The sequence below is a fragment of the Pelmatolapia mariae genome, linkage group LG13, assembly GCF_036321145.2.
Source record: "Pelmatolapia mariae isolate MD_Pm_ZW linkage group LG13, Pm_UMD_F_2, whole genome shotgun sequence".
Classification (NCBI taxonomy): domain Eukaryota; kingdom Metazoa; phylum Chordata; class Actinopteri; order Cichliformes; family Cichlidae; genus Pelmatolapia; species Pelmatolapia mariae.
Window position 1 is genome coordinate 4,055,275 of NC_086238.1, and position 15,432 is coordinate 4,070,706.

At 39.0% G+C, this 15,432-nt stretch overlaps 1 protein-coding gene across 1 annotated transcript in view; it reads left to right on the top strand.

Moving 5' to 3' along the window:
• Positions 1 to 15,432, top strand: part of srbd1 (S1 RNA binding domain 1) — a 57,694-nt gene that overhangs the window by 17,187 nt on the left and 25,075 nt on the right. Inside the window, exons 13-15 of the mRNA XM_063491442.1 lie at positions 960 to 1,050; positions 1,221 to 1,328; positions 14,691 to 14,782. Of these exons, the coding sequence (XP_063347512.1) occupies positions 960 to 1,050; positions 1,221 to 1,328; positions 14,691 to 14,782 (291 nt within the window). The remainder of the gene's footprint in view (positions 1 to 959; positions 1,051 to 1,220; positions 1,329 to 14,690; positions 14,783 to 15,432) is intronic.

Genomic DNA, 15,432 nt, shown 5'->3' on the forward strand with positions numbered 1-15,432 from the left:
GCGAGTGCTACGCTGTGGGCTCTTGCTGAATGAAGCTAGGACAGCCACTGATGTTTCTTCATTAGTGACAGTTTTCTTGCGTCCACATTTTGGCAAATCCAACACTGAACCAGTTTCACGAAACTTAGCAAGCAGTTTGCTAACTGTAGCATGGGAGATGGGTGATCTCATAGGGTGTCTTGCATTGAAATCTGCTGCAATGACCCGGTTACTACGTTCACCAGATATCAACACAATTTCGATCCGCTCCTCACGTGTTAACCTCTTCGACATGTCAATGGCTATGAACAAAGAGAAACTTGTAAATAACTCATGAAAGAATAAAGTTACGTTGAAACCAAGCACACCATTGTTTTTCTTGTGACATTACCAATACGTTTGATGTGTCACATGGCCCTCTTCCTATTGAAAAAACAAAAGTTGTATCCAAGATGGCCGACTTCTAAATGGCCACCATGGTCACCACCCATCTTGAGGAGTTTGCCCCCTCACATATACTAATGTGCCACAAACAGGACTTTAATATCACCAACCATTCCCATGTTATTACGGTGTATCCATATAAATGGCCCACCCTGTACTGTCACTCAGTGGGTGTGCCCTCAAACTGGCAAGGGATTGCCCCACCCTCTGGGTTACCAGTTGTGTGGCCAAAAGTCATGCTGGCACACTTAAATAGTATCAAATACCGTGTGGTGTGGTCACAGGTTTGTGTCTCCTGGCTCACATCATTTCACAGCTTCAGATCTAAACTTCTCTTTTAATGAAGCAGTGAAGCGACTGACTTTCTGGGGCAGCTTGGATGGATTATAGGTTGTGTACTCAACTTACAGGGAAGAGACATAACCTGATAGCATACATCTTTGTCTGTTAAATTCCTGTTGTCATCATAGTTCCTTATCAGCAATATTGTAATTTCTCTCTCTCTCTCTCTCTCTCGCTACTTTTATCTGTCCAAGGTCAGATTCTCCATACTGATGTTGTGTACCTGCATAATTCAAACCAACAAAGGGAAGCAGAGAAATTACGCCACCTTATGACAAAATACAGGTATTACAACAAAAGAGTCACTGTTAATCCTAGCATTTCTGTGCAGATTGTGTATTTTTCTGCTTTCTTGGTGTTATAAAGTCCACTGAACTGTATATTTTCAGTTTTTCAGAGGTTGATGTTTTTTTTCTTAATCCTCAGTTTTCTCCTCTTCATCTTGTCCATATTAGCTGTAGTAGGGTTGTCATTGGCAATGGGACAGCATGTCGGGAAACAGAGTCCTTCTTCGCTGACCTCATCTCCCGACGGTATTTTCACCCGCTGGATGTGTCCTATTGGTAAGGTCCAGTATATTTTGGAATAGTTCATAATTTACTTATTATCCTGAGTAGAAATAAATGCTTATAAAAGATGGCTGATAGATGACTCTCCAGAGGGCTGACTTCTATTGCACAGTTTAATGTTTATTGGGTTTGCAAGATTTGCATCTTAAACAGTAACAGAAGGCTGTAAACTGTGGACCTTTAGATATTTTTGGATGGTTTGCAAGATATGCGCCTTTTTCTGAAAGGAAAATTACATAGTAGTAAGTGAAGCTCAAGCTTTATGAATCTGTGTAACACCAGAAACAAACTGAATTGAACTGGTGCTGAAATAATTCAAAGTTTAATACATATTTGCAACCAAATAACTGCAACTGTATTTGTTCTGTCTATTTTTAAAGTTAACTTTGTCTGTTGTCTTTCCTCTCTACCTGCGTGCTGCACACTATGGTGTTTGCAAAAAAATACCACACTGCTCGGCTAAGCCAAGGCTAACTGCAGTCATGGTTCCTACCCTTAGAAAACACCCAATGATTTTTTAGGACCAAAATATTAAAAAACCTTTAAGTAAGTCATTACTTATATATGTATATGTATTCTCTTTCATTGTGAACGAGGGGGAAAAGGGGAGGTATCAGCAAGATCTGGAATTGTTATGATGATTAATAAGTTATTATGATCTTGGTACAGAATAAGTTTAACAGTGGGGGGATGACAATGTGGGAGAACAGTGATGAGGAATGTAGAAGAATAAAAAACAAAAACTGAGGAGCATTATATGTGTGAGCGAGAAAGCAGGACACAGATGCAGAGTAAGACTAAGAGGAATGTGTCCTCCAGTGAATATTGTCCATTAAAGCCATCTGGACTTTGTTACGCTTTGGTCCAATTAAAGAGACGCTTTGTGGTTGAAGTTGTGTCTGTAACCAGGCCCAGTCCAAACTTAAGAATATAACAGCACAGAACCTGTGTCCAAGCATAATAACCACTGGCCTCTCCCCGCTCCATCTCGTTCACTCTCTACTGAGTTCCATGTGTGTTTGTTGACTTGGGGTTAGAAGTGGGACCACAGCCTAAAGTGACTTTAAGTGATATGTGAATGTCTATGTATAATGTTGTTTTTTTTCTGAGCACCTTGGAGTTCATACACACACACACTTCAAAGGTTGTGCTTTTGGTATAATAGCCCATATTTTTTCTATCATGTTACATTTTCTGTCGTCTTTTTAGAACAGAAACAGTGAAAGCGAGGCGTTTAGTAAGTTAATGTCCACTTGATTATTTTCCTGACAGATGGTTTTTCTTTTGAGCACCTCCAGAGCAGCTAAATTTTACATCTTGATATAATGTCTTTCTTGTTCATTCTTTTTCTGCAGCTCTTTGGCATTCACACTTTTCACAACACAGAAGAACCTTTGGATGTCTGTTTGATGTGGTGATAGGGTAATACAGGACATTCAGCTATGTGATTAATCACATTTGAGTACGCAGCACATGTGTAAAGAGTCTGCCTTAACTTGGTATGGTTTGAGGAATAAAGGCATTTGCAAGTGTGTGAACTATAGAAGAACAGAAAGCTGTTGTTTTGACATTAATTAGTTATTGAATAATGGTTGTTGTCTTCCAGAGATAACATCTTTCCAGAATCATCTGGTCCTATATCTCACTCTGGTTTCTTTTTGGACAGTTGATGAATAAGACATAGAAAAAAAAGATAGAACAGATGTTAAAATACAGTCTGTGTTTTTCAGATTTTAAATCTACATTCTGCTCTTGCTGCTCTTCGCTCCCTTCTCTCTCAATCTTGGGTCTGATTCTCCTTGGTCCTTGTTTTACATTATGTATCCTTTTCCTGACTTTCCCTTCTCAACTTCAGTTAAACATTCTTTGGCCCTGCAGAATGCTTTTGCTAGATTTTGAAAAACTGCCCATACTTAAATAGGGGTTCGTTCCAGAGTGTTAAAACTCTAGGATACATGTTGGTTCAGTATCAGTATTACACGTACTTTGGGATTTAGAGTTGTGGTCATAAGTTTACATACACACATCATGTCCGTAATTGTTATGGTAATTTTGGACTTTTAATTATTTTTTTGAGCCGTTCTTTTCCCAGCGTGAGGTGGTTGGATAACATACATCTTTAGTGACTTTAAAAAACAGGAATTGGGTGCTCAAGTTAGAATTTATTTTTGATATTTTCTAATCCACACAGAGTCAAATGTATACTTACATCCCCACTAATATTTGGTTAAATGTCCCTTAGCAAGGTGCCTCTTGACCAGATGCTTTTGGTAGCCATCGGCAACCAAAAGGCATAACTGTGGCTGGATAATTTGCCACTCATCTTAGCAGAATAGGTAGAGTTGATTTAAATTAGTTAGTTGTAATTTTTCCAATTGAGTTTTTAACCCAATTGACTGTGTAAGTGAGATACTTCACATTTATGTTCCAGCAGTTTTATATTAGTACACTTATTTCTGCATGTTTTTTATTCTGTCATTCCTGCTGCATGGAAAATCATTCTATGCAGGATGGAGTCATTCTCCTGGTACAAATGGAAAAAGTTGTAGGGTGCAGGGGAAATGGTATAGCTAGCCTGTTGGTTAATATATTAGTTGTCAACATTTATTGATCTAAAATGGATTAACATCCCTAATACCTGCTGTGTTAGTAATATGTGTTTTTCCTTAAAACTCCTTTAAGATATCTGGTTAATTGTGTCAAATATGACAGAAGCATCTCTTGAAGAATGACAATGATTGCATGGCTGATTAAAGAATAACTGGCCTCAAGGAGTGATGGTTGTTTACTGTGAGGGTCTCACTCCCCTGCTGGTTGACCCACAGCTGACCCTGACTTGCTACTAAGACATACTCATTACTGTGACCACAAGGATGATGACAGTGATGTAGAATAGCTGTGTAGCATCAGAAACAGTAGGGGTCTTAGTGCTGGCTGTGTATGACCCCAAAGTAATTAATTGACCTATTTTCTTGTATACTTAGCATGTTTGCATGCTTTTGTAGGCTGACGTGATACCAAATTGGTGCCCAATGGTTTTTGCTTGACAGATGTAGGAAGGTTTTTAGGAATCCGTAGCTAGCCAAATCACAGTGGTGGAAAACAACCAGGAAGACAAAATAGTGGTTTCAGGGTATTTACAAAGTGAGTGTCTCTCCCTGTGTTACCATTGCTATACCTTTGGTGACCCTTGTTTTTCACCCTGCTTTTTTTGTCATCTGCTGCTAGTTATTATGCTATTACCATTTTAAATAGAATCAGACAGTAAAAGTTTGGCATTACCAGTATTTTAATATTTTTACTAGAATACCGTTAGAGGTATTAGGTTGGGCTGGCTTGTTTGGCTCTGTGTGTACCTCTGCAAACACATGTGTTGGTAATTAGACCTCCCCTCTCTTCTCTTTTCCTCCACTTTTTCTGCCAGCTTTGACTGTGCCGTAGTTCATTAAAGTCCCCGGCCTCATTTGCACCGTCTGCTTCCTGTCTCCCTGTGAGCCTTCATTGTGTCACCACCCCCACCCTTCACCACCCTGTCTTCTCTACTCGCCTGTCTCTCTTTCGCTCTCTGTCCTTCTGCCTCAGTGCTCAGATGGAATGACAGCCAGAAATGGCAGCCTGCAGGACATCCCTACTTGTATTTTGACTGTGTGTATGTGTGTGTGCGCGCGTGTGTATGCGTGCATGCAGTTTTCCTTGCCTTAGTCCTGTTTAAGTCTAACTTTCATCTTCTGCATCAACATAATGCTTTAGAAGTGTGGCCTTTTCCAAAGACGGTAAAACAAGTGCACAGATTTGAGTCTTTGTCTGTAAGACTATGTCATTTTATGTCATTTTGGAGCTACAGATGTGAAAGCTTGTTTTATTCTGTGCAGCTGTAGTAGTCATCCCTATTTGTTTCCCTGATAGCGCAGAAATTATGTACATTGGAGTGCACAGAGTAATTTCATTAGGCCACAAAAAGTACACAGTACCATTATTGACATATATGTAGTTCTTTCTGATTTTTTTAAAGGTACAGTGTGTAAATCTCACCATATTGGTAGATTTCAGATTGCAGTCAATTGAATTCTGTTTTCTTACCTCTCCCAATTCAAGTGTATAAACCTAGCTACAGTGGCTGATGTGGGACAAACAACTCTAGCTGGCACTGCAGCCTGTCACTTCGCTGTCTACCTCAGCTGTCAATATGCCACTTTCCCATGTCTATTTGTTTCTGGAACAGGCTGCAAAACTTTGTGAAAGGAGTCCAATAAGAGTCGATGAGTCAGTGAAGCTTGTGTCCAGCGTTTTCTGTCCACAATCATGATGTTCTTGCCACTGTTCACTGAACTTAGTGAAACAATGGATTAAACATTGTTTTACAGGGACACTTGGTGAATAACTATGTGAGAATGTTATCAAACTGTTTATCAGAGGGAGAGTGTAATTTGTAAGACACTTGAGCCTTACATTAGCTGGAATAATGTTAGCTTATAACCAGCTGCTGCTGTTTAGCCTGCCTACTGTTTGTTTTTTTAAGAGATGGTAGTGTCGGATGTGTTATCTTCAGTGAATAAGTGACTGCAACAATATCCAAGATAGATAAGCATATTTATTCACATTTTCTAACTTTAGTACCGGAGATGAGGCTTAAGGTGAGGAGGGGGAAATGAGGGAGGAAAGAGCATGTGTGGAGGGGGAGTAAGACAGAATGAAAAATTGATGATGTAAATATAGATGTCCAAAAGGTAAATGCTTATATATAATTTGAATCAGCTATTTGTGATATTTAAATATAAAGTAACTTGTAAGGTGTACAACATGTCACCTTACAAGTTACAATGTCTGTCTTGTCCACATCAGTTTGTTAGAAGATGTAATTACACACTAATCATTGTATTTTTATGAATACAGCATTCTTTTTTTCTGATAAATAACCACAAAAAGCTACTTACTGTACCTTTTATATGAAGGTGATATGAACATATGCACATTGCACTACTCAATTCTGCACTTACTGAAAGTCTGCAAGTAAAAAATGTAACTCATTTGTATATACTGCCTATTTAACAAAACGTTTCTGTTTTTGCAAATTTCCTTGATTGTGTGCACAAACTTGGGCAAATAAAAATGATTCTGATTCTTTAATAATCACAACTTTAGAAAATACAAAATGGAGAAATACAATCACAGCAATTAATCTTTTCATTATTTTATGCTTTCAGCTGTTTAATATTCTGTAATTCAATAGAGAAAAGCGACAAATCTTCACATTTGAGAGGCTGGAATGTGAAATTAACCAGTAGTGATTATTAAAATTGTTGCTGAATAAATATTTTGTTGATCGGTTAATTAATTTTTTCAGCACTGATTTGCTTTCAGGATTTTTTTTTCATAATAAGCATATGACATCATAAATATTTTGGTGGGTTGATGCTATCATTGTGGCTGTACAAGGCTTTTTTAACAAAGGTACATTGAACAAACTGCCTACAATGTGCATATTTGTGTCTGATTTCAACACACTCTCCATAATAATTCAGGCCTAGTTCTCTTAAATTTTGTTTTGTTGTTTTTTTTTTTTTATTTAATGAAAAAGATGGTGAGCGAACTTGGCTTCCAGTTGACCAGTTAAGCGGATAATCTCTGTTATGTTAATTAATATTTTATTCAAATTATATAAAACCTTTTATATTCAAGAGAAGATTGTGAGTTTTGACATAGTACAAAGACGTTTAAGGAGTATATACTAGCATAAAACTCAAGGTTATTGAAACAGGATTATCATAAGAAAAAAAATATATTTAGATGTTAGCAGTGGAGGATTAAGTATGACAGCTTTTAAGGACTTCAGTGTTGCTTCCTGTATTTTTCTTTTCTTGTCTTTGCCATGTGAGAATTATATCACACGATCTGGTTCTTCATAGTCCTATAAGATTCACCACACAGTAACCTTGCATGATTAAGCTTGAACAATGCCTCTATGGATGACCAGTATCCTGCAGGAAATTATACAGCATGAGGTAATATTAAGCTGACAAGGTTTGTCTGTGGCGATGATGGCCCTCACTGAATGCACATTAGGTTACTTGCCATACAGCTGTGCCCGGATAATGTTAAGACCTCCTGCTGGACATCATTCTGGGACACATTAGAAGGAAGCTCCAAATTTCTGACTTGAGTAAACTATTTTCTCGGTTGTAGGTGACTTAAAGGTCTGTATAGATGTGAGTTTAGGTGCGTAGTATGTGCCAGAGTGCATCTGCTCTGATTGCCTGGGCATTGTCATTAACACCTGCTCTTTGCTAGCTCACTGCTCAGTATGTGTGCGTGTGTCTTTCTTTCTCCTACTTGCCTGGCTAGAGCAGCTTGACCTCAGCTGTCATTGTGCTTTAACACTGATAGAGCATGCAGGCTTTGTCAAAGCTCACAAGGGTGCACAACACGGGCCAGACAGATGCTCGAGTGGGAATGTTTGCGTGTTGGTGTAGCGTTGTGCTCGGTGATATGACATGACAGTGGTCTCTGTCACTTTCGTCAGGTGGTTTCCAGATTTTTGTGAGGGAATCTTATTGGTAGGAAAGACATGCACGCACGCACGCACGCACGCACGCATGCACAGTAAATTGGACTGAGGTTTACAAATGATAAAAGCTGAGAGGGTTCAGTGCAAAAATATTGTGCTTAAATTTGATCAGCAGGTCAGTTTTAAACACTTCCTGTTTTCACAGTGTTACGACTGAACTGTGATACATTTACCATTGCATTTCACTATTTTGCATGTTTTGAGCTTTGAGCATGAAGGCTGACAAGTTGACAGTGTTTGGCTGTAATAGGTTGATGTTATTATATCAGAGGGCAAGAATATGTGGGGTAAGGTTAGGGAGATCTTTGGGCAACTGTGATGATACACACGCACTCTGACCACTGCTAAAGGCAAACAGAAACGACATCCAATTTCTTGACCACTTTCTCTGTCGCTCCTCAAGGCAATGGGATGACTGACTCTTTTATCCTTTTTCATAAACACACAATCAGATCCTGCGGGCCTACATGTCACAACTCCAACCACCAGTCCTGTTGCGTTGAATAAATGACCTGATAAATTGCAGTGTGTTAAAATGAAATAGTTTTTTGTGTTGCTCTGTCGTAATAAAACTACTTTGGCCATTTGGTGACTTTTGCTACAGTTTATTTTAATTGAATCTCTTTTTTCGGCCCTTTCTTACTTGTCGTTGAGCTGTGGGTTTTGTCAAAGTTGTACTTTTAGTTGATAAAAGTATTATGCCGTTTCTCTTTCTCATGCTAGTCATTATTTTTCCTTAAATGGTTCATACTGTAGATGAGATCGACACAAGCAGCAGAAGAAAAAGTTAAATAGCAGTGTCTAATAACAGCCTCTGTTTGCCCTGGCACACAGGCATGCTTACAATAAGTCCTTGACTGTCTTGCCCTCTGGCTCGCTCCTGTTGGGATGAGATCATTATTACTTGCTACTGATGGACCTGGAGGAGAGTGGTGGAGACTGTATTTATGACTGTATGTGGGTGCGGGTATGTGTATCCCCTGTCATGTCCTGTGTCCAGGCATGCTCCCAGGGCCAAGCTGAGAGAGTGATGAACATACAGTGGCAGGACAAGCGATGACTGAGTGACATCCAGGCACTCAGGCCCCATTGAAGGTTGGGTAGGAGGTGGTACAGAGGGACAGATGGATTTAGAGGCATGGAAAGGCCTCAGCTTGGCTTTGGGGTGCATCTTCATATTAGAAGAGGAAAATAAACCCACGGGTAAACAAAGAAGTTATGTCTTTGCCTTAAAATTCATAATGAATCGAGTCTGATGCAGAAAATGGTGGAAGTATTGAGTAAACATTTCAGACAGAAGAAAATATAACGGAACAAATTCTCTTTTAATACTTTGTGGACAGGTTGTGGCTCGTGGGGTTGAGATGTGGTATCTTTAGCTAAACGTTTTTGAACAAAACCCAAGTTGTGTGTTAGTGGAAAACTTACAGGTCAGAAGAAAAACATTATCATTTGCATTTATCATGATTATTTAAGGAAAGTCCTCAACTTCAGAGTTTCAACTTAATAAATATATAGAAAATGTATTTATTTGTTTAACCTTAAAAGGATGGGTTAAATAAATAGTTTAGTTAGTTGCAAAATGAATGTGTATTGTCTGTTGTTATGTATAAAGTAAAAATGCATTCATGTATTGCAGATAGTAGACATTTCTTCTAATCAGTCACAGTGTTACCATGCTTTTTTTTTTTTTAATGAAACAAAAAAAGATTGAGATCTGAAAGAAGAATTAATTGAATTTGATATGAATTATGATGGCATGACTTATGTGTTAATAATAGTGGGATAGCTACTTTCTACTTTTTCCTTGAAACCTTTTCCCCTTTAAAGTGTGAAAGTCTAAAGGGCATGAAAAGCACTGTGACATCTGTGCCCACCTTCTGTGCTCTTCACAGCTTTTTCCATTTGATCTCGTTTGCCCTTTCTTTTTGGCACAAAGCAGGAAGCTTTTTGGTGCTCTCTTTCCTTTCATCCTCACGGAGCTCTTGGAGATATTTTGCTCTTTCCATTACTGAACTAAACGGCTTGTAAAAAAACAAATAATTCAAGCAGTATTGTTTTTTGAAGAAGGTATATTTGGACTTTTTTAGCTTAACATAGTCACAGATGGTTTGGGTTGGGTTGAGGACTTGGCATTTGCAGGTGGTGGACAGTAAATATCTGCCACTTTCATTCTGAGGAGCCACAGGCCTGTCGCTCCTCCCACCGTGCTCACTGGTGGCCAGCCTCAGTCCCTTCTTCCCCACGTTTCACCCTAGGGTTACACTGTTCCCTACAACAGTCTTGTGTGACAAAAATGTGTGATGAATGTGTGTGACATGCCATGTGTGTATTGCGTGTTTGCATGTGGTTGTGTATGCTTTTGTGTATGACACAAGTGCAGGCCTTTCCTGCTACCAGATTGACGTGAGTGTCTGTGAGGCTTTGCTCTTTTCAGACATGCCTCACACTGGCAGTTGGAGTTTATGTGTGTGTGCGTTCGGCTGCCTGCCTTCTAGCGCCTCGAAAGAGACTGACGGCCTCTGACACCTGCCATTTGGACGCTTTTCTCTGTGAAAAATGTCATTGTCTTCAGAACCGACGTGTGTGTGTGTGTGTGTGTGTGTGTGTGTGCGTGTGCGTGTGTGAGAGAGAGAGAGAGAGAGAGAGAGCGCGATATGGCGCATCCCTCAATTTGTCTCCCTCAGGTCAAGCTTTGCAGCTGACTGAACAATGGAACGAAGCTGTTTGAGCAGCCGGGACAGAGAAACTTACTGTGTGTGTTTTTGTGTGTGTGTGTGTGTGTGTGTGCGCACGTGCAAATTTATTTTTGGGTGACAACATTTGATGTTACAGCTCATTCTGAGGCAATAAAATGAGGCCAATCCAAGTATCCTGAACACAAACACAGTTGCTGGAATAGAAAACATGGTCCAGGTTAGACATATTTGGGCAACAAAGTTTGTGTTCTCAAACTCCTTTCCTTACCATATTTAAGTAAAGCAGTAAATAAGAAGGTTTCTACTTCAGTTTGACTGGGTATCATTAACACAGAAAGAACGGTACTGGAGATCAATACCCTTTGCTGCTTTCTTTTGCATATTAAGCAGCAGATTGCAGCTACCTACACTCGCCTTCTATATGGGATCTCTTTTAAGCAAGTGAAATGCATGCCAAGTCTTGCTGAATTCAAGTGACTGACTTTTGGCAGTTATATCCCTCATCTTCATTCTAAAAAATATCTCTTGCTTTGGATGTAGGTTTAGGTTAGTTGTCCAGCTGAATTACAAAATAAGTGATTTCAAAGTTCTTAATCTTTGCAGCACACAGAATGCTTTTTTTAAATTCATCATTTCTCCCACTGAAAACGCTACATCCAGATAAACAGAATCAGTTTTGGGGGATTTATTCATCAGCATTTGGTCATATTATGTATTTTACACATATATATTGTATATATTCTTTACTAGGCATGTTTTACTTGATTTACTCTCTCAAGTGAATGCACCTGCTGGTAATTGACTGTGCGCGGACTGTGGATGCTACAGCTCCTTTAAGTGTGAGAGGCAAAGCACTCCTGTCTACTGATTTTTTTTATTCATTCCTTTTATGAAAAAAGCATAAAATTGGTATAAAAAGTTCCAAAATTGGCAACAATTATGTGAACTAAAGCATCTTAAGTGTAAGGGTATTTCCAAATTAAAAAGAGAAATATCAGACTACTGAAATATAAAACCATAGGGCCTAAACAACAAACATCTAAATAGACAGATATTCAGTTACAGCATCCCTTTCTTCAAGTTGTTGAGTTGGGGCTTTGTGGCTAATAACAGTTCTGTTTTCTTGAGGAGTAGCAGGATGCCAGTCATTGTGTGTGTGTGTGTGTGGACCATTGAGTTTGTGACTTTCCCCCAGGAAAGGGCATGGCTAAAGGCAAGTCTATATTTATGTGTGTGTACAATTAAGAGAGCAAATGAACATGCAAGTGAAAGATATCCCTACAGTGCCAGAAATCATTGCTTCACACCAAGAGGCAACCACTGACTTTGTATACAAAAGAGAGAGAGAGTGAGTGTGTGTGTGTTATCTGTCCATTCATCCACCATCCAAGCACAGATGACCTTCTGCTGGCTGCCAGGGCGATCCCCTCACTATGGCTGCAGTCATAGATGCTATGGCGATGAGGGCTCAGAGCTGTATCCATGACAGTGGTTACCCAGATGCCCCAGCAGCAGCCTTAATTAAGTCAGACGTGATAGGGGCTGGTGGCCTTGCTTTCTTCTCTCACCCTATTCTCAACTTTCATATGTCCTGTGTATGCTTCATTGTACCATCTTTTTTTTTCACTCAGTCTACAGCATCTCTCTCTCTCTTGTAATTTTTCTTGAAAAACATAAACGGTGTAGGTGCTACACCTCATTGACCTGCCCACTCTGTTTTGCGGGCAGAGAGAGAGATCAGGGTTGGGAAATACACATTCATATGTATATAAATACATATATAATTGTTTGGCCCTTTGCATTTGCTGTTGGAAGATTGAGATTTAGGTATAGTGAATGATTTTGTTTATATAAGCGAAATCTTCGGTCTTAATCTGCATTACCTACCATGTAAATTTGTGTCTCTGCAAACCTGCATGTTTCTGCGCGAGCCCATGTGTGTCAGGTTAATGACCAGCTTTGTTTTGACCTCCTTGAAGGTCATGTGCCATTGCTCGTTAGTAGTGTCACCATGGCGATATGTCAGCTGTCAGCGCGATGGATGGGAGGTTAACAAAAAGAACAGTGTAATGGAGAAAGGGCTCAATAAAGATATTGGGAAGGAGAAAGAAAAAGGGAGGGTGGACAGACAAGTTAATTTAAATGCGATTCTCATCAGACGGCCTCTGCCACTCCTCATTAATGAGATACTTATAATTGGCAAGGTTGTTGTAGCAAGGTCCAGGCCTCTGGGATAGTATATGTGCACGCGTGTGTGTTTGTGTGTGTGAGCGCACTATGGAAGACCTTAGTTTTGGACATAGGGGAGGGGTTGACCCTCTTGTCATATTGGTTAGCCCTGAGGGAACTCCCCCTTCTTTCTTTCTCCAAATCCCCCTCAAGAGAATAGGAGGACTAAACAATTTGGCAGTTTCATTTGTGTGTCATCAACATTAACATGGGTATCAGTGGCTTTGTTGTACCACCATCTTGCATGTGTGGTGATGGATGATAAGCAGCCAACTTTAGACTGAATTCATTAACAGGGAAATTGTATAATTCTTATATTGCCAGTAATTTAATTATAAGATATATATGAAATATAACAAGAATACTGGAATTGTCAAAGACCTCGACTTCTGTTGAGTTGTTAAAAGTTTATTTAATGGTTAATTATGTTAAATATTAAGGCAGACTGTTGGTTTTATTTTCTAACCTTATATATTCTATGCATAATTCTAATGATTTTCTTTCTGCAGCAACATGTAAATTGATTTTTTAAATGTTACTTAAATTTATAGATAACTGGGCAGAAAGAAGAATTATATTACTTAGGACTTAGTTGAAACTTGGTATGTCTGACATCATGACTCAGTCCTGACATGGCTTTGGAAAATGTGAATGAATGCAGCATTTTGAACTTTTAATTGTATTTTGATTACATTAACAGCTTTTCCTTTTGTTCCTTAGTGATATAGACCTACCCCTTTGACACTTATAATGCACCAAAGTAGTTAAGTAATACATAATCTAATAAATGACAGAAAAGTTCATGTTTGTCACTTTCTGTTATATAAATTTCACATTTTTTGTGAATGAACAAAAACTTTTAGATTTATAAATAAAGGACAGTCTGTAAAATTATTTTCTTTTTCTACATTTATCATGTAGAAAAATGAAGCATGCTGTTGAAATTGCACTTCTTTTTGCTATCGTGAGACATCTCAGGGATTAAATGTTTAGTTATGTTTCTTTACACTGACAGAAAGAGAAGTAGCATTTCTATGCCTCACTTAAGATTAAAATAGCTCACGAGATTAAGTGAGTTTGACATCCCTGGTCTATAGTAATACTCTATAGAGGCTGGCAAACAGTGCACCAAAACTACCACTAGATGGCAGAAGTGCCACACGATTTGCTGTAAAGAGGTTCTGTATCTTACCACTGAGTCACACTTTCTTTTGTGAGAGCTCAGTGTGAAAAAGTGGCCGTACTCTGAATCATATATGCAGAAAAATGTATGGTTGTGAATTTATAGTTGCCTAAAGTGCATACCATACAGTGGGCAAATTGACTCAATCACTTAACTGACTAGCTAACTTCTTCTGAACATGTTAAGTATTCATAGGTACATGAGGCAGTGACTCATACATGCATTTGGAGTGCAAGTTGTTTTTTACACCTGCTGCCAAGTGTCAGAATACTTAAAGGCATTTGAAAGACTGTAACTGAGATCTTAATGTTAAGGGTGCAGGACTACTAGTCATGATGCTATTTTGGCTTGTCATGGCTACAAAGGGGGTAACTAGAGTCAAATAAAGTAACAGTTTTAAGGACTTTTCAAGTACATTATTAAAGATGTAAGGCATGTTTAATTATGATGATGTCTCTCAAGTAGTAATAGCTGTTTTAATTAGTTTCCTCCTCCCTCTCCTTAACTCACAGTTTTCACCCTATGCAAACCCATCTTTCTCACCTCTTTTTCACCTTTCCCCCCACTGTCCTACCTGTATGTTTTCCCTTTTTCCTTTATACATCTCTGCCAGTATCTTCCCAAAGCCATCCTTTACTTTTCTAACTCTTACTTTTCTTTCTTTCCCATATCTTCCCTAGTATAACCAATGAGGCAGGAGCATCCATCTACAGTGTGAGTCCCGAGGCAGTCCAAGAGATGCCAGACCTGGACCCTAACCTTAGGAGTGCAGGTACACCAAGCTGCAAAGCTTGATTGTTGTCAAGTAGCAATTACATTTTTCCTGGTTTAATGTGTTGTTTTTGTGGATAGTAATATGAATAAGGTTGGAAATTTGGTAAGTCGGGAACAGCTGTATGTCCACTGGTTTCAGCTTCAATTTTATTTTCCACCTTTTTTTTTTTTTTTGCAAAATGCTTTCACACATCAGTGAATTTCTGGCATTGCTTTTTGGTTCTCCTCTGTCGCCCTAGCTTTGCTTTACCTCTCTACCTCCCTTGCCAATTCTTCCTAACTCTCTGCACATACTACGTCATTGAAAACACAGTAGAATATAAAGGAATCACACTGAGTTTTGGAGAATAAATGTTTCCAGCAGACTTCCTCTATAAAAACCATAAATCAGCCAAGGCTGGATTATTCCTCACTAGTATCCTGTGGTCAGCAGCACAGAGCACTTGCAGAGAGCCATATTTATACCCATAACGAAAACCTCAAGAAATCTACTGAATTTATATTTGGATGCTAAGCCTCGACACCATGAATAACAGTGTGTGTCTGTTTTGCCTTTCGGGGGTATCTTTGCTATTGCCTTAGTCTAAATGAATGGCTGTGTAACACTGTATGCAGGGGGGGTTTGACTTATTACGCTGATTATTTTGA